General features: G+C 37.8%; 1 protein-coding gene across 2 annotated transcripts in view; it reads right to left on the reverse strand.

Annotated features, from left to right (window-relative positions):
• THBS4 (thrombospondin 4) overlaps positions 1-21522 on the reverse strand; it is a 37866-nt gene extending 16344 nt beyond the window's left edge. Inside the window, exons 1-9 of one of the 2 annotated variants that reach the window (XM_034441048.3) lie at positions 21133-21522; positions 18806-19009; positions 9265-9512; positions 7722-7827; positions 5474-5556; positions 4621-4672; positions 4070-4242; positions 3030-3167; positions 1222-1299 (exon numbers count right to left, since the gene is read on the reverse strand). In XM_034441048.3, the coding sequence (XP_034296939.2) occupies positions 1222-1299; positions 3030-3167; positions 4070-4242; positions 4621-4672; positions 5474-5556; positions 7722-7827; positions 9265-9512; positions 18806-19009; positions 21133-21223 (1173 nt within the window). In that variant the 5' untranslated portion in view covers positions 21224-21522. The remainder of the gene's footprint in view (positions 1-1221; positions 1300-3029; positions 3168-4069; positions 4243-4620; positions 4673-5473; positions 5557-7721; positions 7828-9264; positions 9513-18805; positions 19010-21132) is intronic. The other variant, XM_034441049.3, reaches the window with a different exon arrangement.
• Between the last annotated feature and the right edge of the window lie 2679 nt (positions 21523-24201).

Raw genomic sequence — 24201 nt, forward strand, 5'->3', positions numbered from 1 at the left:
TACTCAGAATTTCACAGTTTCTTTGTTGAAATCCATATATATATTAGATCTACAGTATTTCCACAGTTTATCAAAGAAGATCTAACAACAAAAATGAGGTTACATTGGGAAGACTTGCTCTTTGCCAAATCCATGCTGACTTCTAATTATTGAATTGAGTTCAAGATATTTAACAGGTCAGGTTTATTTTATGATCTGCTTTGGGGTTTTACGAACATTTTGTCAGACTAAGTGGTCTATAGTTCCTTGGATTTTCCTTTTATACCTTTTTGAAGATTAGGTTCAATTTTTGTTCTTCAATCATTTGGCATTTTACCCATTTATCTAAGAAGTCTTAAAGATAATCCTTATACATTCAATTAAACTGGTGTTTCTCAACCTTGGCAAGTTTAAGATGGGTGGGCTTCAACTCCCAGAATTCCTCAGCTAGCCATGTTGCCAAGGTTGAGAAACACTGAGTTAAACTATCAGCAACTTCTTTTGATATCTTGTAATTCACAGAACTGCAGAAAGCCATTATGAAGTAAAATGATACTGTATACCACCCAGAGTCCCTCCCTGAGGGAGATAGGTGATCTAGAAATGCAAAATATAAATAAATATGTCTATAAATAAATGCACACGTTTGTTTCATGATGGAAATCCCAGCCTTACATACTATACAGACTTTCCAACATTTTTGTCATGATGTACATGTCATCATTTAACACTTCTCCCCACTCACAAACAAATGTCCATGTCTTGGATGCAATTCATCTAGCCTTGGAGATCAAAACTTATTCAAAGTAAGGAAGTAGTTTGTGTCATGCTTCCATTAATATCAAGCTTCCATGTTTTTATCATTTTAGCCATTAATTAGTAATAAGTCAAGGATATAAGAGCAATGGTGGCACAGTGGTGAGAATGCAGTATTGCAAACTAATTCTACCAAATGCCAGCAGTTCGATTCTCACTGGCTCAAGGTTGACTCGGCCTTCCATCCTTCTGAGGTGGGTACAATGAGGAGCCAGATTGTTAGGGGCAATATGCTAACTCTGTAAACTGCTTAGAAAGGGCTGTAAAGCACTTTGAAATGGTATATAAGTGCTATTGCTATTGCGATAATTAATATGCCTGTGCCTTTTTCTATTCACTGCAAAAAAATAATCAGCAAGACAACTTTCCTGTTATTTCTGAAATCTAAAGAATGAGTAAATTCAGACAATTGTAAGTAATACTTACCATGGTGTTTATGCACTGGGAGTTTGGGACACAACCTCCATTTGCTATACGCTGACATTCATCTATGTCCAAGCAAGCCTAATATAATAATTTTAAAAAAGCAAGTTGACTCTAACAGATCCTCTATTTAAGAATAAAATGTTTACAGCAAGGAATATATATTTTAAAATATAGAAAAAGGAATATTTTTAAAGAATTATATTATTAAATCATAATTGAGTTTTAATGTAGAAGAAAAAGGCAAATCATTCTACTGCAGCAGGTATATTGAGACAATATAACTGAATACATATTTCAAAGAATGGATATATTGGATGGGGAGATACAAGAGAGGAAATTTAGCTATTAAACTAACTGGGGAACAAATGTAATCTGTTATTGCAAATAAGCAAAACATTTCACACGTAACTCACATTAAGTCTATATTTGCTCTTTGTAGAGAAGTCTTTATTTTGAGCTGCTTTATCTTGTAGTTAAAAATTATAGGCATTTATTTTCTTAACTTTAAAAAATTATAAGATCATTTTTTAAAAAACCCAATCAAATAAATCAATGTAAGCTCCCAAGATAATGAGTGAACTTTTGAGATTTTTAGAACTCATCATGAGGCAGGACAATAAACAAAGCAAAACCCAGAGTACAAAAAGAAGGAAGAAAAGTTTAAATCACAACGTTTCCATTTTGTTATAATCTGATCACAGAACATCAGAGAAAGTTGCAGGTCTAGAAAAAAAAAGGAGCAACTTGAAACTTCAGAGACACAAGCAGGCCTCAAATCTCTTTTTTGAAGCACTCACAGCCTTTTCTGGTCATAAATGCTGAATGGTCATGAATGCAAGCCTTTGAAGGGAGAAGCAGATGAAAATTAAATTAAAGGTAGTTCTTGACTTACAACCACAATTGGGATCAGAATCTCGGTTGTAGAGTGAAACAGTCATAAAGGAAGATGCCCATGTGACTGCTCCGAAATCCCAGCATTCCCGTTGTAGCATTAAGCAATCTTACAACTGGACAGAATCCCAGGTAAAGACCGGGGGGTGCCTCAGAGGAAGTGGGGAGAACCTGTGAAGCTTCACTCAAGAAAGGGCAAGGGTGTAATGTGTCATAATAGTATCATATTTCAACAAAGCTAACTGTGAAGAACCTAAGGATATGAATGTTGGACCAGACACAAAACAATGATAAAATAAATGTTAAATGTTACAAAGCCCTTGGAGGCCTTAAAATGAGTGGGCCATCAATTGAAATAAATACTGTAACCCAGTGATAGCTAACTTTTTCTGGACCGAGTGTCCAAAGCGCATGAGTGTGTGCGTGAATGCGTGCGCCCAAACCCCCAAAATGCAATGCGTGCATGGCCCCCGTGCTTGTGCCTCGTCCCAAGGCATGTACGTGCAGCCCCCTGCATGCACCCCACCCCCCATGAATACATGCGCAGCTCCCCCTGCAGCCCCCCCCACATGTGTGTGCGGTCCCATGCATGCACTTTGCCCCCCCGTGCATGTGTGGAAGAGACCAAAGACCAACTGGCTGGCGGGAGACATACGTGCAGGCGCAGTGGAGCTGAACTGTGGCGATGGCTTGCGTGCCATCAGAGAGGGCCCTGTGTGCTCTCTCTGATGAGCCATCACGCTGTAACCTATTAATATTATAAACTATATTTTGCTGTATATACAGAAATGATGCAGACATTTGTACAGTGATTATTAATTGGATCTTGAAGAAAGATTAGTTCAGCTATATGAAGCAAAATGTTTATAGGATCTAGACTGCACTTGGTTGCAAAGAACAACAATGAGATGACAAACCTGTTTGTTGTTTTTGGCAAAATTTATTCCCATTCCTTGGATGATCTGCCCAATATATCCTGGTGGGCAGGCTTCACATCTGAAACCTGGAGCCATGTTCACACATTGCACTCCTGGAAAGCATGGTTTATATTGGCACTGAAAGACAAAGTTCCAGTTTTTACTACATACTAATTATAAGGCATCCAGCCAACTAAGTTAAACATGCAGATATTTGTTAGATGCCCTATTTGACTCACATTCTGAATCCCTAATTCTAATGTTAGAATTAAAGAGGAGTCCCACAATTTATTTATTTTTTATTTTTTTTGAAATATGGGTGCTCTAGACATTGAGAAATTATCCTTAGCCAAAGAATAAGATTGCTTGGATTGCATTTATCTTCAGTACTGCATGTTTTTGTCTATGCAGGACCAATCATGCCATTAGGTAAAGGGACACACCTGTATGTAATCCTCGACTTTTTGAAGTTATAGTACAAAGGACCCATTACAATCTGCATTCGAGGTACAATCTGACAGCCAGGCTCCCCTGTGGTCATATTACTGTGATTTATTATGTTTTTGCTAGAAAGTGGCATCTACTTCTAGCTACCAGAAGTAAAAAAAAATCCCATAGCAAACAATGAGTTCATTTAACAACCACTGTGTTTGTTTAATGACCAGAACATTCACTTTACAACCATCAAATTTGCTTAAAAATCACCACATAAAAGACAAAAAGTTCATGCACTGTCACATGGTGACTCACTTAACCATTATCAAGATTTAAATTGTGGATTCAATTACAGCGGTAAATTGAGGACTATCTGTATCATAGGGAACAAATGCAAAAAGGCAGATGTAGTAATTCTCCTCTGTTTTTCTCCCTCACAGATGCCCAGATGCTTGCAACTTTTAAACTCACCTGCTGCCTTTGGGTGTGCTAGAAAACCTGATTCTCTTCTAAGTTAGCTTCAGCTTCTGGTCTTCATCTATATCTTGGATAACAAAATACTGTACCTCAGGCTAGCCCTGAAAAGCACTCAAAGAATAACTCACCTCATCAATATCTCTACAAATAATTCCATCTCCAGTGAAGCCTTCAGGACAAAGACCACACTGGTACCCATCTGTTGTGTCTGTGCAGTGTACCCCCGGGAAACAAGTATCGGCTTCACACTTGGGTTTCGGGGGAAGTGGGGAAGGAGTGGGGAAATTTCCGATTCCCAATCCTATGATGATAAAGTATAGCATTTTAAATCAAGTAAATCTTGAGAGAGCCAATGAGAATATCCCTCAGTAAGTGAGCAGGTCATTTCTCCTACTGAATCAGAGTAGTTCATTTCTGCAATTATTATGTGAATAGCAGCATGCATAACACAATTACTGAGTTAGCATGCTTAGGGTGAAGCTATTAAATTAATTGCTAAAGTAATCAATTAAGGCTATGTGCATAATTCCACCATTATTTAAGGAAGCCCTATAAAAATCAATCATTTCATGCCATCTAACTATATACTTAGCAGCTAAGCATAACAACAGGTTTCTTGTGATTTAATTGTAAAGTTTATAAAAATCCTACTTAAACCCAGGAGATCAAAAGGACCTACCACATGCCTGGCATTCAGCTATAGTATTCCTCAGAAATGCTGTCTCCTTAACCTTAGTTGAACAAATAAAATGTATTAAATAGAGCCATCTACCTCAAATTATTCTGACTTCATTACTTTTTGTCCATAAAAGGCACATTATACAATTAATGCTATAACATAGCTTAGGTTTGCAAATCATCAGTATGAGATTGATACTAGCATAATTATTCATGCTGAACTTATGCCAAGTCTGTTCCAAGTAAACAGCTGCCCTTTCATATTTTAGCTCTCTGATGAATTTAGTAGAAGTACATAGAGTAGCTAACGCTTAAGTCTAAGCTTTGAAATGTACATCTCTCAAACCAAAGTATTAATTTAAAATTTACATATGATCATTTTCATGAATGTCACCTTTATTGCAAGTAATCAGCTTGATTGCTGAATTAAAATTGTGCACCAGCAACTAAATCTAGTGGAAATCTAGATTCTTAGTCAGGTGATCAGTCAGTTCAATACCTTTGGAGTGGGGCCTTAACTATGACACACATTTCTTGCATCATTTTCTTGCTCTCAGCCTAAATAGTCCTAGTGTTCATAATTTTGGCAGGTCTAAAAGTGTTTGCATGAATGGGCTCTTTGCTGATAAATAATGTAATAAAATTAGACACATCTTCCTATTCTGAAACATCATTTTCAATTTTGGGAACAGAAATCCAGCAAATGAAAGAAGAACTAAGAACTAAATTGAAGAAGATTAAACTATCTTTTTGGCATATGAACACAATCAGTTCCTTTCCTAAAATAATATTATCGTATATACAGTATTTCTTAGAGCAAAACAAAGAAGCTGTAACAGAAAGCTCAGAAATACCTGCTGTCTGAGGAGATCTTTCACTTCAACTAGTACCTGGTTCATTTGCAACATGTGACTTAATAATTGCCTGTTAAAGTCACCTGTAGAGACATGTATGACAATCAAGCAACTAACAGAAAATACACTAAGATCAGAAATTTTAGCAATACGAGCAGTGATACAGTCCTTTCAAATACTAAGTATATCATATAGTTGAATTTGAGTGAAATTCTCATTTAACCATAAAATACTTATGATAAGATACGCTTGGACTACTGTAATGCTCTCTACATGGGGCTCCCCTTGAGGAGCACCCGGAGGCTCCAGCTGGTCCAGAATGCGGCCGCGCGGGTGGTTATGGGAGCGACGTGGCGCTCCCATGTGACCCCCCTCCTGCGCGAGCTGCACTGGCTCCCGGTGGTCTTCCGGGTGCGCTTCAAGGTTTTGGTTACCACCTTTAGAGCGCTCCATGGCATCGGACCGGGGTATCTACGAGACCGCCTTCTGCTAACAATAGCCTCTCACCGACCAGTACGCTCCCATAGAGAGGGGCTCCTCAGGGTGCCGTCCGCCAAACAGTGTCGACGGGCAGCCCCCAGGGGGAGAGCCTTCTCTGTGGGGGCACCTACCATCTGGAACGAGCTCCCCCCAGAGATATGGAAGATCCCGGACCTGCGCACGTTTCGCCGTGCTCTCAAAACTTTTCTATTTCAGCAAGCTGGCCTGGCCTAACTCCCATTTTTTAAATTTTTTAAATTTTTTAATTTGTGATTTTATAAATTGGGTGTTTTAATCTGTGTTTCAGCCGAAATATTTAATAATTTTAAGGGATTTTTTTAATATTTGTATTATCTGTATTTTATCTTGGCTGTTCACCGCCCTGAGTCCTTCGGGAGTAGGGCGGTATAGAAATTTGATTAATAAATAAATAAATAAATAAATAAATAAATAAATAAATAAATAAATAAATAAATAAATACTTAGGCATTCCAATTTACAGGGAACTATTCTTTATTGGAAAGATATTCCAACCCAAGCATGGTTTAAAAATAAAGCAAGGGGAGCATCTCACTGTGGTTTGGGAGCCAAAAGACTCCAACTCCCTCAGTCCCTGATTGTTGAATGCTGGCAGCAGTTTCCCTTAATTAATTAATTCATTCATTACAATGGCCACCCAGTTTAGAAGACTGGACAGCTTATAAAATTCAAAATTCAAATACACAATTAAAAGAGATTAAAACATTAAAAAAAAACATTAAAACAAAACATGACAGCTTGAATTAAAAACAACCACAACAATACAAGCACAAGAGTCCCACAAATACATTAATTCTTGATCTGGGAGCAAAGCCAAGTATTATGGGCTTCCCAGAACCGCTGGCAAGAAACTCCTGTCTGTGTCTCAGGGTGGGGAGGGGACTGTTTCAGGGCCGAGGCTGAAAAAAAAGAAGGCATATTTCCTTGCTACCACAAGATGACAACATTTAATAGAGGGGACCCAGAGCACATCTACTCCATCCAAATGTACCAGGTGGAAATTGGAAATTGGAAATAGGCATCCCTCAGATTAAAAAAGAAAGACAGCCCCTAAATTTTCCCAGCCAAGCCCCACCCATATGTTTCATTATGGCCCCACCCACTTGGCAGTACTCAACTATTAACCACATGCTAAGGACCATCCTAATGTTGCCCATCCCTGAAATAAAAGGAAAGGAGAGCAGAAAGCTGTGACTTTTCCAAGATCTAGAGAACAAGAGTAGTAAGAGTAGAAACTGGGGGACTGTGAGTTTTAATTCCATTTTTGGCATGAAAGCTGGCTGGGTGACTTTGGGCCAGTCATTGACTTTCAGCCCAACCCACCTCACAGAGTCATTGCTGGGTAGGATATAAATAAATAAATAAATATAATTTTACTCTACATATTTATCATTAATTTCAATTGATACACAAAATATACTAATCTTACGCGTCCATATTCTTTTAGATTTCATTTGCCAACGAAATTGTTAAAATTATTTTTGGCTGTTAAGACTTGCTAAGTCAAGAAATATTAGGAAACATGTCCACCAAGCAAATACATTTCTAAGAACATGAACATCTAATGTTAAAGAACTCCTTGAGTGATCCTGCTGCTCTGAAAGTGCATTCAGCATATGGTGAGCAGATGGCTTGGAGTCCCAGATAAAAATACAGCTGTATGAAGGTGTTAAATAACAGTTTCATGTAGAGTTGTTTAATTTACTTACAATCAAGATATCAACCTTACCTGAATACTGAACTGGTGGCTCTGTCTGTGGGAGAAAACAGTCTTGTAGAGTTTCTACTTGGGACAAGGACCCCCTCACAATCAGCTTCAAGTCGTCTAAAGTCTCCTGGACAATAAAAAATAGGGGGCCAAGGAAGGATGGTTCTATTGACTTCATTTTATTATTTTGATTTATACCTTGATTTTCTGACTATTGACATGCAGGGAAAACAGGCACTGAATATATATGAAGTAGCCAAACCTTTCCTTTAGAAACATATTAGAGCTACATGGATATAGTTTCACCAATAAAATAATTCTATGGCTAGAGGAAAACTTCCAGCCCAGAAGAAGTTTAGCAACTTCATGACTAGGTCATTTTTTTCATGTAATCTCCATAGGGTATGGGAGAATAATATAGCTGTTGTTTTTGCCTCTCATGCAGCCAGCATATGTCTGTGTTCTATTCTGCATGCTGTGTGCATACATATCATATTCTGCATGCTGTGTACATACATTCTTCTCCTTTGAAAAGGGAACAGGAAAGAAACAAGCAATGCAGCAGAGCTCTTTCAGTTATGAGAGGGACTGGACCTTGCAAAGACCTCACTCAAGTATTATGCCAAGGGAGTTGACCTGGTGGATTCCCTCTTCTTGCCTGCACACTTTTCCCATCCCATCCCATCTGTGGTGAGCACATGGCCAGAACAGATGCTGTCAACAGGTGATCAGAACAGATGCTGTCAATACAGAAACAGGGCAAAATACAGGTAGTCCTCGACTTACGACCACAATTGAGCCCAAAATTTATGTGGCTAAACAAGACAACTGTTGCATGGATTTTGCCCCATCTTACAACCTTTCCTGCCCCAGTTGTTAAGTGAATCATTGGAGTTGTTAAGTGAGTAACAGCTCACAGGTAGTGAGTCTGTTGTTAAGTGAATCTGGCTTTGCTTGTCAGAAGGCAACAAAAGGTGATCACATGATCCCAGGACACTGCAACCGTCATAAATACATGCCCAGTGCCCAAATTTTGATCTTGTGATCATGGGGATGCTTCAACAGTCGTAAGTATGAAATAAAAGTTATAAGTCACTTTTTCACTACTATTGTAGCCTTGAAAGGTCACTAAATGAATAGTTGTAACTCAAGGACTACCTGTACTGCACAAAGGATAGGCCACGTTTTGGGCTTAGAATCTGAACTGTTCTCCTTTATTTGGGATGAAAGGGCACTATGGGCTGCAAAGGACATGGTAGCAATGCAGTGATTTCACTGGAGGATGGGGCTGAAATTCTGATCCCCTATTTAATGTTGGGGGAGCTGATAATGTTTCTTTTAAAGCAAACGAAGCATGCTAAGATAGAGAAGGCTTCACACATCTTTGTTTTATTACAATAAAAACTCTGAAAATCATACTACTAAAAATTGCCATTTTGCTACCAGATTTCAGTGATGAATTTTGGGAAATTCCAGGCATGCAAATATGGATCAGGAGTACATTAGCTCCTGGGCCATAAGCCCTTCCATCACAAACATTTTTTTCCCCTCCTTCAGTACTCACCTGTGATTTCTTCTGGAGTGTTCGTAATTCTATGGATTCTGAGCTTTGCAGCAGTTCCGAAAAGATTTTAGGCAAAATTTGAACAGAATCCACCTGCATACAGTCCACATACAATTCAGCTTTACTGTTGCCATGCTGCACTCCACTTAACCGAAGGAGGACTGTATGGCGCTTTCCATCAGCCAAAGGCACATTGGGGAAGATCACAGCATTTAATTTCCCATCGTTCCTCAAATATCTCAGAGAAACTAACAGCAAATAATATTATTGGAAAATGTGAATACAATAAAATTCACAACATATAGTAGAAATTATCAGTCTGTTTGAGAAGGTGAATATAAAATTATAGCAACTCTTTGCCTACACAGCTGTTCTTAAGTGAAAATACTCTTTTGTAGCAATACAGTCCTCTACTTGACTTTACAGCTGTATCTATATCTACATTTATATCATATGGTATTATGGTCACTTTCCAGGTGGACTACAGTAATGTGCTGTACATGGGGCTGTCTTTAAGGATATCCAGAAGCTTCAGCTGGTACAGAATATGGTGGCACAGGCCTCTAGAATGCGGTATATGAGTTACACAGGTTGCCAGTTTGCTTCCACATCCAATTCAAGGTGCTGATTCTGATCTTTAAATCCCTTCATAGCATGGCCCTGGGTGTAGGACAGAGGCTGGCCGGGCTGGGGAAAGAGTCAAATAGGGACTTAGTCTAGAATCCCTACATGGGCAATTGGAGGGTCCTCTTGTGCCCATATAGGGATTCTAGACTAAGCCCCTGTTTGACTCCTCCTCCTGGCTCAGCTAGCCTATCACCTACAGTGGGTTATTTGAAGGACTGCCTCTTCAGGTATAGCAAAAGAGTTATGTTGCGGGTTCTGCCTACTAAGGAGTTACATTTGACAGGACCCAGGAGATAAGCCTTTTTTGATGTGGCACTCTCCCTATAGAACATTACCCCCCCCCAAGTGAGATTGACCCAATCTTTGTTGACTTTCCTAGGTTCCTTAAAACCCAATTGTATCAACAGGCCCGGAGTCACAAAAGAACAGTGAACTGATGCGGCATCATTGTTGAGAATGTCTTGACACTCTTTCTTAGCATTTTGATAATAATATTATCTTTTATACCTTTTATGCTTTTAAAATTATTTTTATGGTCTGTTGTCATGTGAGATGGATAGCCACATAAATATGATAAATAAATACCTAGTTGTATATTCCTTTGTACATTATCCATATGGATGAATGGACAGATGATAACCTAAATATCACATGGAATGCAGCTTTCTTCCAATCTAATGCCCTTCTATGAGATAATCCAATACAGAGGATCTTAGTTAGGAAAAGCTGACCTAAGTCTGGTTCACATACCATAGTAAACTATAACTATAGTACATTTTATTTGCTAAACTGGAATGAGTTTCTGCAGCACCAAAGAAACCACTTTTTTCTTAACACAAGCTTATTTAGAAACTAGTACTTTCTTAGATATTGCTAAAGAAACAGTAGTGTAACCTTGTAGCCAGATTATTGGACTTGAATCTGAAGTCAAAGAGTCACTGGATAGTCTTGGACTTGGCCACAAATCTAATTTCTATTTCCTAACTAGCTCTACAGAAATAGAAGTAGAGCATGATTTGCTTAAGATATTTTACTGCCTGGCAAAGAACATTCAGATAAACCTGTCCCTTGTCCATGCTAAGTACATAATACTATATTAATCCATTTTTCCATTTTCATCTTAGTCTACATGCAGCTCCTTAGGATCAAACTAAATATGATATGAGAAATAATACATCTAATCTGCACTTTATTCCTCAAAACTAAGGTTAATTCTGAATATACAAAGTATCATATAATTTTCATCAAAGAAGATAAAATAAATATATTGAACTTCACTTATTTTTATTTTTTAAATGAACAAAACAAAATAAAAAGCCATGATGGCAAGATGGAAAGCATAAGAAAGAAAGAAAGAAAGAAAGAAAGAAAGAAAGAAAGAAAGAAAGAAAGAAAGAAAGAAAGAGGGAGGGAGGGAGGGAGGGAGGGAAGAAGGAAGGAAGGAAGGAAGGAAGGAAGGAAGGAAGGAAGGAAGGAAGGAAGGAAGGAAGGAAATGACCTCAGGACTATCTTAAGCAGAGATAAAGTTTTGAGTAAAACTGTCCTCAGCTTTCTTGGACTTCAGATTCTTTATGCCCTTTTGAGGTATGATGTGGCTACAAGGCTGGGTGGGAAGAAATGTATAGAAGAAACTGTTTTCTCACTCACTGCATTGCAACTTTAGCTAGATGAACAAATGCTGGCCTTTGAATCTGGCAGGTCTCCTGCATATGTAAGATCTGGAGCAGAACTATACAGAAAGTCAGTGAGCAAGAAAAAACAGAAGAAGGTAGAAGAGCCCAGAGTTGGCAAAGGACCAAGAGACTGGAAAGCCTGAAGGCAGCAAGATTGGATGGAAGATCAAGGCACATCTGAGGGGGAGGAATCTTGTTTTTGGAGAGAGCTGGAGGGAAATGCTGTCTAGGACCAAAGGCATAATTATATTTAAAACATCTGTGTTTCTGTCCCCTTGTGCTACCAAAAAAAAGTTTGAATTACTGGTGCCAATAGACAATGAAGTTGTTTTCAATGTGGGGAACCCAAAAGTCCCTGTTTTGTTTCTGAGAAACAGTGTCATTTGTACAAAATGTAAGATACCAGAGATCTCATCAAATAGTTGAATCGGTTTCAAAGCATTGTGTTTAACTGAAGTCACATCATTTATAACAATTTTTAAAGGTAAGCCATTTTGTCTCAAAGAGAAGCTACAGATGGTGGTGATATTGAACGGATGTGGAAGCATCTGAAAATATTGCTGCCTACCCAAAAGGGAGCCTTTCAATTCCCAGATGCTTCTGTAATTATTTGCTTCGTTTCTAGCAAATATGTTTTTATTGTTTTAACCCAGTCAGTTTTTATGATCTAAAGAAAATGAAGAACTTTAAGACAAACTGCATTTCTCAATCAATTAGATGTTTAATCTATCCCACTTAAATCAATGTATTTTTAATAATGTTCAAAATCTGTTATATTTTGAATGTAACACCTCTAAAGAACAAAGATATCACTATGACAATAAAGATACAGTCCATGATGTTACTCTTAATGACCACAGTAGATAACGCACCCTATCCCAATTTTAGGATTATACGGGTGAATTCTGTATAAATATGAGGGCATTATCCACATTCAGCTTCATTAATCCATAATGCAAGTATAGGTAAAGATAAAGGGTTCCCCTGTCCAGTCATGTCCAACTCTAGAGGGTGATGCTCATCTTTAATTTTTTTTTTTAAGCCAAGGGAGCCATTGTGTCTAAAGACACTTCAATGGTCATGTGACCAGCATGACTATATGCTGAGGTGGATGGAATGCTGTTACCTTCTCACTGAAGTGGTACCTATTTATCTACTTGCATCTGCATGTTTTCAAAATGCTAGGTGGACAGGAGCCAGGGCAAGTAATGGGAACTCACCCTATCAAGCAGCGCTCATGTCTCAAACCTGGGCTGTCAGCTTTCCAGCTGACAAGTTCAGTGTCTTTAACCACAATACAGGTGTAACAGTAATCAATTCCCTAACTATTGTTGTTCCTTTTATTAGTCAAATGAGCAATGAATCACTGACAGTGTTATTGCATAATTACTTTGTCTCATAAACATTACGAAAGACAAGTATTGCATCTGCCACCTGTATTTATTTATTTTTATTTATTAAATTTATATGCTTCCTATCAGTTTGAGGCAACCTTGGCAGCTATAGGTTTTTGCGTACTCCCACTTCTTTTTTATCTGCAAATAAAATGTATCAAGGTAGAAAAGATTGATGAATTATACAATTTTGATTGGTAGCATTCAGAGCTAACCATCTCAAAATATGAAGTTTCTAGAATATGTTTTAAACTGTTAATAACCTATAATTCTTTGCGTAAAGCAGCACAATTCCAAGATAATTTATACAAAAATAATATTTTTTTATATTTTGACACTGTCTATCTACATCACCTTTGTCATGCTTACATAATTTGATACAGTTTAAAGCACTTTGTAAACTATATAAATTCCATAAAAATATCAATGATATAACAGAGATACAGTTGGAACATTGTAAAGACATTACCTAAAAATTATTAAACTAAGAAAACTAATTCAAAAAGGAATAAAAATTGCCAATATGAAAAGAGCAAATATACATTTATAAAAATATGTTCTGCACTGTTATTTCTTCGTCCTTTCATGATTAACCAGATCTTTTCCCTAAATCAATAGTCCGAAAGAACTAGTTGTCAGATTATATTGATTATATTATATTGATTATATTGTTTTTATTTATTACTGCTTTCTTTTTAAATATTTTTGTTATGGATTTTTTGTAATAATTTATCTATTTTTTATTCTAATAAAAAATTAAATTAAAAGCAAATGCTAATTTAGTTTCAAGCATGCTCTCCTCATTAGTTCTTTGACCTTGACCTCTGAGAAGTTGTTCCTTTTTGGATCAAACAGGCATCTCTCATGATCAGATATCTGAATTTTAACTATGTTATGGTTGTATGACTAGTTTGATAATAGGCAATATGTGTAATCTTGCAAACAAGATGACAGAATAATTAAAAAATTATTGGTTACAAGTGCATCTATTTCAAAGCAGCTATAAAATCATTTAATAAGCAAACACCCACTAACATCCTCACTACCACTTTTAGATCAACTGAGGATTCAAAAGACTTTTCCAAGATAGTCTCATATAGAGTTAATTACAATAATCCAATCTAGAAAGATTTATATGGTTGATAGGATATTGAAGGAGAAGGGATGTCAAAAAAATAACGTCAAAATAATGGCTACAGCTGTATGATCAAAGCCCTGTTTCTTTTACATGTGTAATGCCTAGGGCTTTGATCACAGACATGGTTACAACACACTCTAAATATAATGAATAAACACTTCCCATAATTCAGTTGAGGAATGATGTTACTTGGTTTAGGTAATGAAACAAAGAAAACAACCAAGCTCAGAGAGCACCAAGGGCCCCTCATTTCAACCCTGAGCTACAAATATTCTCCTTTATTGGTAAAATGCATCTCTCTCTGTGCACAAATGGCCAAGACTTTGTGTTGAGGTTCATTGATTCTACTTTGAGAAGGACTGCCATTCTGATCAAAAAAGGACATCAAAGAAGCTTTTCTCCAATATTAAGATAGATCAAAAGCAAAGGTAGATCAAAAGGTGTTTTCACTGAATCCTGGTTATATCCCATGGTCTGAGGATTTACAGTAAAACAGTAATATTCCCAGGTTTTTGGTTCTTTGTTCTGTGGTTATAAGAGACCATGATTTCCCAAGAGATTCTATAAATGTTTTCACAGATTTTTGGAAGCAGGTATTGTATTTTCATCCCTCCCTGAAACCAGACCACATCGTATCTGTGTCTGATCAAAGCTAGGAAACTGGAAAATGTGAAGGCATATAAATGATGTGGGAAATGTACTGAGGGTGGTGAGGGGCACAAACAAATTAGAAGATGTGAAACAGGAGAGGGAATGAAAGAGGAGCAAAAAAGACTAAACAAGAGTGACCAAAAGAGAAAGAAACTGTGAGGAAATGGAGTGAAGTGGGCCGGAAGATACAAGTGTCGTTCAAGCTAGAAAAAGAACCAGAAAGAAGAAAAATCTCAACTGAGCTAATAGAATGGGAAATTCATAGAGAAAGAGACAAGGAAGTGAGCCAGGAAAGCTGTAGATCAAAGGACTCCAAGAAATGCTCCAACAAATATCCTGCTTTCAGGATATATAGAGAGAAGCAGGAGTCAGTTTCAAGGCTGGAGGAAAATAAGCTTAGAAAGCAAATTATACTGCCAAAGCAATTGCTGGAAATAAAAATGGGAGTACAGGAAACATTTCACTGGAAAGCCTTAGACACAATAGAAAAAGACTGGGGGGGGGGGTTGGAAATGCGTTCCTCCAATCACATCCTTATGAGGAAAACTGAAAGGATACCACTGAAAAATCCAGCCAGAACTAAAAATGTTATTCTAATTGATTATTAGCTTATCAAAATAAACTAACTACAGAGAAAAATGAAGAGAGTGGCAAAACAGGGGAGGAAAAAGGGAAGAGGGAAAGTATAGAGGGAAAGGGGGAAAAGAAAGACAAGTATTGACTTTAGCACAGTAGATTAAGATATTAATATACAGCCTCAACAATTTATTGTTACATAGTAATATACTGTATATTAGTCATTCCTATAATAACAAATGTATCTAATCAGCAAAACCCAAGATTTTCATTTTTTTTCCCACTTCAAGCACAACGTCCAGAAGCAGTTTCCAATTGGGAACAAAGTTAGTTGTATTCTTTTCTTTGATGAAGGCAATCAATTTAGCCATCTCTGCTCATTCCATCAGTTTCTCCAGCCAGTCATCCATTGTGGGAATTAAAGTATCTTTCCATTTTTGTGCATAAAACATTCTTGATGCTGTCAGCATTTTTAACAAGAAAGTTCCAAATTTAAAAATGTTGTTCTATAACTAAATCCCAGCAACTAAGGCAGGGGTGAAATGCACCCGGTTCGGACTGGATCGCCCGATCCAGTAGCGATGGAGGCGGGTGGTTCGGAGAACCTGTAGCAAAAATCCCTGCCCCCCCCCCAATGCCCAGCTGAGCCGCGTGATCATCAGAGGCTTTTTTTTTTTAAAGTATTTTTTCTACAACCTCTTCGGCTGACAAAATGCTTTTAAAAGTAAAAAAAAAAAGCCTCTGATGATCGCGCGGCTCAACTGGAATCATCAAAGGCTTTTAAAAGCATTTTTTCTACAACCTTTTCAGATTTTTCTACAACCTCTTCAGATCCCAGCTGAGTTGCCTGATCGTCAGAGGCTTTTAAAAGAAAAAAAGCCTCTGATGATCAGGCAACTCAGCTGGGATAGTCAGAGCCTTTTGAAAGCATTTTTTTACAACCTCTTTACCAAAGAGGTTGTAGAAAAAATGGTTTTAAAAGTAAAAAAAAAAAAAAAGGCCACGCTCACTCAGTCACATTACCCCCCCACCAAGCCACGCCCACAGAACGGTAGTAACAAATTTTAGATTTCACCACTGAATTAAGGTGGAAAAGGATATTTAAGTTCCAAAAGTAGCCTGGTGCCTAAATGAAACAAGTCTACATGCAATTGTAAAAAGACAGTTATGAAGGCTATAAATGATACAACCAAATGATGTCTAATCTGGCCTTTTTACTTTTTTTTTTTTAATTTGATTTATATGCCGCCCTTCTCCGGAGACTCAGGGCGGCTTACAATGCGCTAAGCAATTTAATGCCTTTAGTCCAGTGGTCCCCAACCTTTTTGGCATCAAGGACCGGTTTTGTGAAAGACAACTTTTCCACAGACTTGGTTTTGCTTGCTCACTTGTCACCTTCAGCAGTGCAGACAGGTTCCGAACAGGCCTGGGGGTTTTGGGAGCCCTGGTTTAGTCTATAGCTATTATGTTGTCCCTCCCAAAGGAAATGAATATCATGCTATAGGTGTGTTCTCATATCTTTCAAACAATGAGTAGGTCACCTGAATGGGAACAACTTTTCATTTTTCTGAAGTAGTTGGTTTTTTTCATTATCTCCATTGAATAAAATAGATCCAAATGGCTGTCATGGAGTTTATTTTATATATTTTGTTTGCTTAATTTAATTTGGCTAAAATAAAGATGTTCTTATCACATTTTTTTAAAGCAAAAGTCAGAACAGGACTAATTCGAAACATTTAAATGGTACCTTCCATACCACTCTAAAATTCCAGTTTTTGAGTCATATGTTCTTATTTTGAAGAAACAGCACACTAATAATCCACAAGAGAAGGAGACTGAGTCTACTTAGGGTTATTAATCTTGATTTGGTGTTACATCTGGTCAGTGGTGGGCTATAACAGGTTTAACAACCGGTTCGATGGGCATGCGGTTTGCACGTGCACTTTGAGCATGCACGTGCCTAATGCGCTTGCACGCAGCGTTCAAAATACAGCAATTTGAAGCTCAGCTGCTTACCTTCTAAGGCAGCCCCGGTAAGTAGAACAGCGAAGGCATGGAAATTAGCTGTGCTGCGTGAATCAGCTGAGCCAGAAAGAAGGAAATATAGGACAGGATAGGGTGGGGGCAGGTGGGCGGGGCCAGGTGATCATCGGAACTACCAGTTGGCCTGAACTGGTCCGAACCGGCAGCAGCCTACCACTGCATCTGGTGGTAGTGTGCTTTCAAATGCCAGTTATAGGAAACAGTGGGATAGAAGGGGTATGTCTCCATCTCCTGTTTGCAAGCAATCTGGGAGATTCAGATTGACAAAAAACTGCTAGGCGGAGATAGGCCTTGTTTGATCCAGTCGAGGTGTACTTATATTTCAGATCTGGGCCATAGCTCTAAAATTCAGCTTAACCAAGCATCCCCTTGCTCTATTGTCTGATTGTAGAAAGCATCTGCACTTGGAATATTTAACTTTCTCAATCAGAGCTAAACTCAGGGATCAACTATATCATTTTCTTTTCTTTCATATGCAGAATTCAGCATGTGCGCTATCCATCAAATTCTTCAGTAATTTGAAACAGGATTTTTCAAGGGAAAATAAGAAAAGGATTTTACTCTTTTTCTGTATTTAATTTTAACTGTTTCTATATAATTGCTTTTATGTTTCCATTTTTATTGCATTGTAAGTGGTTCAGTGTCACTCTGGATAGTGAGATGGGCAGCATATAAATTTAATAAATAAATAATTAAATGGGGGGGACTCACTTAGCTACTTGTTTGGGATATCTTGTTAGCAAAGAGAAGGAATGAACAGTGATTAAGATTGTGTAAATATAGAAACAAGATTTTGCCATAAACTAATACATTTCCTTGAAAGTAAAAAGCAACAAATACCATAGTGAACAATTCAACAAAATAAAAAATAATTGTGTTCAGACGCCTTGTTTCTTAACTTAGCCCTGTTAAAATTTCTTTAGCAGCATTGTAGTAACCCCTATTTATACCACTATTCAAGAAGAACATCATCACATTTGAAAAATGTTAAGAAAAGCTCTAAGGAACTAACAAAATGAACCAGACATCAGATAACAAAATTATTTTCTTTTATTTTTCTCAGTCTACTTTGGGAATGAAACATTTGTTTTTCCTCCCTTTTTTCCCAGGTCTGAGATGCTGACATATCAATAATGAAGAACAAAAAAAATTCTCAGAATTAATGTTGGCCTAATTACTGTTTCAATCTCTGTTTAAATGAGCAGGGTCCCAGAATCAAAGTAAGGAGAAGATTGAAAAGATTAGAAAAACTTGCATGTAGCTCCCTCCACAGAACATCTGTATCTAATTGCATTAATTGATTCTACAAAAGCCACCCAGAACCCTATGAGTCTTCTTGCCAGAAAACTTGCTAAGCTATATCCTACATTTGTAGAATGGATCTCAAATCAGTTAGCAGATATAAAGTACATAAAATGTTTTCATTGTGTACAACTTACCTTTATTTACTCGCCCCATTACTATGAACTCAAAATATTTTTTGTTTTCATTGGAAGAGTATAACCCAAATATAAGGGCTGTACTTTTTGGTTGTAGTCTGAATGTTGAGAGCACATATATTTCATTGACAGTAGGGTCAGCCAATGCCTGCTGTAAGTAGGTCTTTACTAGTTTCTGGTTGGGTATTGAGAGGAGATCCAATACTATAAAGAGAGAAAAAGGAAGTTAAATAGTTGGTGATAACAATTTCCAAAAAGAACCTCCATGTGACTCATGAAAAAAGGGCTTACGTGCAATTGTAGTGTCATTTCAACTTATTTCACACATAGTTGCACATGGCCACCCATGATTCACAATTAAACTTTTAAGACCTCAATGCCACATTTTACATTTAAATGGCATCCTGGCAACTCATCTCCAAAAACAAATGTTTTTGGAAATCTAGAAAAAAATAAATTTGATTAGATTACATTTAAATGCAAATAAAATAGTTAAAGATGACTACCTTCTAGTTATATATTTAATATTAAATTTATATATTTAATTATTTTCTCCTTTCCCACTAAACATAATTGGATTACAACATTTGGAAAAAGATTTGTACTTTTGATTTAATGCACATAGGAAATCTCAATGGATCATGCCTAAATTTATTTCAAACTGTTCTTCTTTCAAAAATAAATTCCATTGGCTTTTATTAAGCAACATGAGAACATTTTAACTATTCAATATATCTTTCAAAAATCCTCATCAGTAAAATGACTCTGGTCATTGTCGCTCAATGGGAATCATCAGATTTCACTCTAACCTGACTTTATAAGTCTTCCTCCACTTGGTGACTATATGTTTATCTTTACAGAATACAGTTCTCCAAAAAGTACCCTTTCTTTTTAACTAAGTTAAAAATGAAGAGCTAGGGGAAGAAATGAGGACTTGGAATTGCCCTTCAACTTCATCATCAGCAGACTGAGTAGACTCATAAATTATTTGATCACAGTCTTGCCCACTAACAGGAAACATATTAGATTTCAAGTTATGTTATAGTACTTTACAACATAAACACATCTCTATCCGTTTTTGCTATTCAATCTTTTTTTTCCAATATGTTTCCTCTTTTTAGATGGTATCTGGAAAAAGAAGTGATAAGTTTTCCAGCAGACTCAAGATTCTATATAATTTTTGACACTGGAAATACTATTTTCTTTAGTGGCCTTTTAGAAATATGAAATTGATTTTGTTGAACCCTATTGGGTTTTGTCCCTCTTTTTATTTCTACTTTTTACCTCTTTATTCTATTTGATTTTCATTGCTCTGTAGTTCTACCTAAGTGAGATCTTATTATTTTCTTTTTGTTTTGTTTTATTTAATAACAGATGGCAGGGTATGATTTTGAATAAACAAATCAATTTGGGATAAACAAAATTCTTTACATTTACCCAGAACAAGATCACATTGTGATTAACAAGAGTATTCCTTAGTTAACAAATAATTATGTTTCTAACACTGCTTTACAAATTTACATGGGATTAAGTCCCATTGTCAGCTTTGGCATAGGATGTGGTCTTTCACAGGACTGTCTAATAACAAATTTTTAAATTCTTTTTCTTAGCAATAACCTAAACATACTACTTGGAATCAGAAAAAAACACATTTATACTAATAGCATTCAAATGAGAGATCCTTGGCACAAGCTAGAAATCTTTAAAATATAATGTTGTTAATATTGTTGGCTATTTAACAAGAGAGGAAGATGCAGCGACTGAACAAAGACAAACAAGTGTGTATGTCTATCTCAAAGTGCCTAACTATGGCAAAGTGTAGCAATCCATGCCCAAGGGACAGAGATCCACAAACCTATGGAAATGATTATTTACAATTTTTTTTAAAAAGAGAAATTTCTTTTTTAAAAAAACTCATGTAAGAGAAAAGCTGAGGGAGTATCAAAATCTGAACTCAAAAAACAGATTTCTGGTAACAACACAATTTGAATATCCCTTTCCCAAGGTGTACTACTTAAAAACAGCATCTTTGGCACTGGTGATCTCTAAATTAGAATTCTTCCACATTTCCGCAGAACAGAGAGAAAGGAAGGAAAATTATTTAGATACTTTTTTGAGGATCCTGTAGCTGTCATGTATTGCCCATCAAACTGCCTGCTCAGCAGGAACTCGGGAGGCCAACCTGGACATAACTTCCTGACCTACTCTGGCTCATCCCTCTCTCTTCCAAAGTGCAGCTGCAGCAACGAGGGGCAAAACCCGAAAAGGTTCCCCCCCCTCCCCGCCTATCCCCTCATCCCTCAAGTCTTCAAGAGGGACCGCCGTACCTTGAGGGACGGGCTGAGCGCGAAAAGCGGGAGAAAAGTGCAGCAGAGTCTGCAGCAGGAGAAGGAAAGGACCTGTCCGCTGACTCCTCATCCCGCCCACAGCCCGCTTGCCGGCTCAGTTGCTTCTGCTCTCCTCCAGGCTCCGCTGGTCTCTCTGCCTGTACACGTGCGCGGAATGGGGAGGCGAAGCAGCCGGTTCCCCCTTAAGAAAGGGGGAAGCTACCTGATGCCAGGCCCCTCCCTCCCCCCCGCCCCCTCCCCCACTTCAGCAAGAGCTGGAGAATCGATTTAGGAAGAGGGGCGATCGAAAGGGACCGAGACTGGGCTCCGGTGACCAAATCGTGCGCTTCCGCCGCCAACTACTATTGGAGGAATCTCCAGGCGGGATCTGGAAGCTCAAACCTCCGGATCATCAATATGTGCGAGTCAAATGAGGGATAAAAACTGCCCCTAATTTTAGCACGTGTATAATAGAGCAGTGGTGAAATCCAATTTTTTTTACTACCGGTTCTGTGGGCGTGGCTTGGTGGGCGTGGCAGGGGAAGGATACTGCAAAATCTCCATTCCCAGCTCACTCCAGGGAAGGATACTGCAAAATCTCCATTCCCACCCCACTCTGGGGCCAGCCAGCGGTGGCATTTGCCGGTTCTCCGAACTACTCAACATTTCTGCTACCGGTTCTCCAGAATCTGTCAGAACCTGCTGGATTTCACCCCTGGTAGAGAGTATTACAAAGCTGCCCGGAACAGTGATGATAACTTTACGTTGATATTGTTGCCGGTTTAAAATCTCAATTAAAACATGAAGATCAATGGGCTGTTGTCCCAACTTGGCATTCTCCACATGCGATGGGCTTTTGATTCCCATTTCTGGAAGGCATGTGCATCTGGAAGATGGGAACAGGATGCATGGATAGAGTTCATAAACAACATAGAGTACACAAGAAACAGTGCCATATTTTTTTATATATAATTTGTAATTTATGAGGATGTTCAGTGCAGATTTTGAACAATCTGATTTGACTGTGAAATGGAACTTTAATTCTTTATGGTGCAATCCTATGCAAAAGTAGGATTGTACATATTTTGGAGTAAGTCCCAGGATTAGGGCTAAATATGCAGAGGATTTAGCATTAGGTTTATTAGTTTTTAATTCTTATAATTTATTTTGTATGTTTAGGTGTGAGCTTTATGATTAAATAATCAGCTCTGCACCTCTGAGTGATGTGTCTGTATGTGTTGAAGTCAGGACTATTATTTTTCTCTGAAAATGCAATTAGAAATCTATCACTGTCTTTTGTCACTTGACATAAACATCCAGCACTCTTAGAAAGCATCTATGTGGTTTTCATAAAATGCTAATAGGCTTAATTTTTGTTCAGGAATCATTTCCTTTTTAATGTTTTTTTTTTTTTTTAATTTGATTTATATGCCGCCCTTCTCCGGAGACTCAGGGCGGCTTACAATGCGTTAAGCAATAGCCTTCATTCTTTTGTATGTTTTATACAAAGTCAGCTTATTGCCCCCACAAACTGGGTCCTCATTTCACCTACCTTAGAAAGGATGGAAGGCTGAGTCAACCTTGAGCCTTGGAGAGATTCGAACCAGCAGAAATTGCAGGCAGCTGTGTTAATTACAGGGTGCACTAAACCCCTGTACTATCAAGGCTCTAATGTTTCATAGTAAAACTGAGAGCAGGATGCCATATGATAAGCAGCAAGTTTCAAAAGTTATCCAACAATTATGGCTTTGTAAGAACTTTTTGAAATTCAAAATTAATTAAATATGTGTGGCCCATAGTTCTAAGAATCTATTTCCTCATTTAGTGGGATTATTAACCACATTATCAGAGCAACAGTATCTATGTTTTAGGAAAGGTTTCTAATTGAGTTAATGTATAGGTAAGCAAGTGCTACCTGCTAGAAAATGCTATAGGCCAGTGATAGCGAACCTTTTCGGTACAAAGTGCCGAAAAGGGAATGCACATGCGCGGGGCACCAAGTGCTGAAAAGGGAGCACTTCGCGCACGCACACGCTTCACACTCGTCAGGGTCACGACCAGGAACAGGAGCTGCCCAGGGGCCATGCACGCACCAGATAAGGCACTTCTGGTTTCTGGAGCACTCATGTCCGCTGGCCAGCAAGTCTTCCGGTTACTGCCACGCATGCTCGTGTGCTGATCAGTTGGCTGGTGCGCATGCTCACGCACGAAAATGGAAAACCAGCTCTTCCAGTTTCCAGCTTAAGCAAAGGCAAGATGATCGTCAGGTGCGCATGCAGCCAGAAACCCGGAAGAAGAACTGGTGACACCGCACATGCCAGGTGACATGGCTCCGCATGCCACTTTGGGCACGCGTGCCATAGTTTCACCATTACGATTAGAGGCTATCCAGTCTTTGCCTGTTCAGAATTCCAGCCAATCATTTCCTACAAGGAATATAATCCTATTCTCATCACCCATTTTTCCCTGTATTTTTCTCCCAGCTATCATTCTAAATTTTGGGGCTACTGAGCACAGTGTTTTGGTTTTTTGAGAGTTTCTGAAAGTTTTCTTTGCCCCTTTGGCTGATCTCAAATCCACTAAAATAAACCAATTTAGGATTTGGATAGGAGACCACCAGAAAATCCAGGGTACCCTGAGATTTAAGGAAAAGAAGAAGACAATAACCTTAGTTTAAAAGGAATCCAGAATGTAATATTGTACATGCTAGGTTATTAGTATTTTATATCTATTTATAAATGTTTATTTATTTATACTGTCATATAATTATGATGGGAAGGAAACAAACAAATGTCTCAATCCATAGATAAGTTATAAACACCTTGAAATATGAAATTCCACATTTGTGTAAATTTACACTTAGATATTATTTTTAATAACTTAGATATTCCTTTTACTAATAGGGTTATCTGTTGCAAAACGATTTGAAAAAAAGTGTTTTAGACCTTGGACAACTACAAGCATAGCATTATTTCCAATTCATTTAGCTATCTTGACCATTTTTCAAGGTTTTGCTTGACCCTGAAAAAAACAACCCAGCGCCCCTACTTTATGAATCACGTGGACTAT

This window comes from Pantherophis guttatus, chromosome 2, assembly GCF_059756535.1.
Source record: "Pantherophis guttatus breed Tessera chromosome 2, ASM5975653v1, whole genome shotgun sequence".
In the NCBI taxonomy this organism is placed as follows: Eukaryota; Metazoa; Chordata; class Lepidosauria; order Squamata; family Colubridae; genus Pantherophis; species Pantherophis guttatus.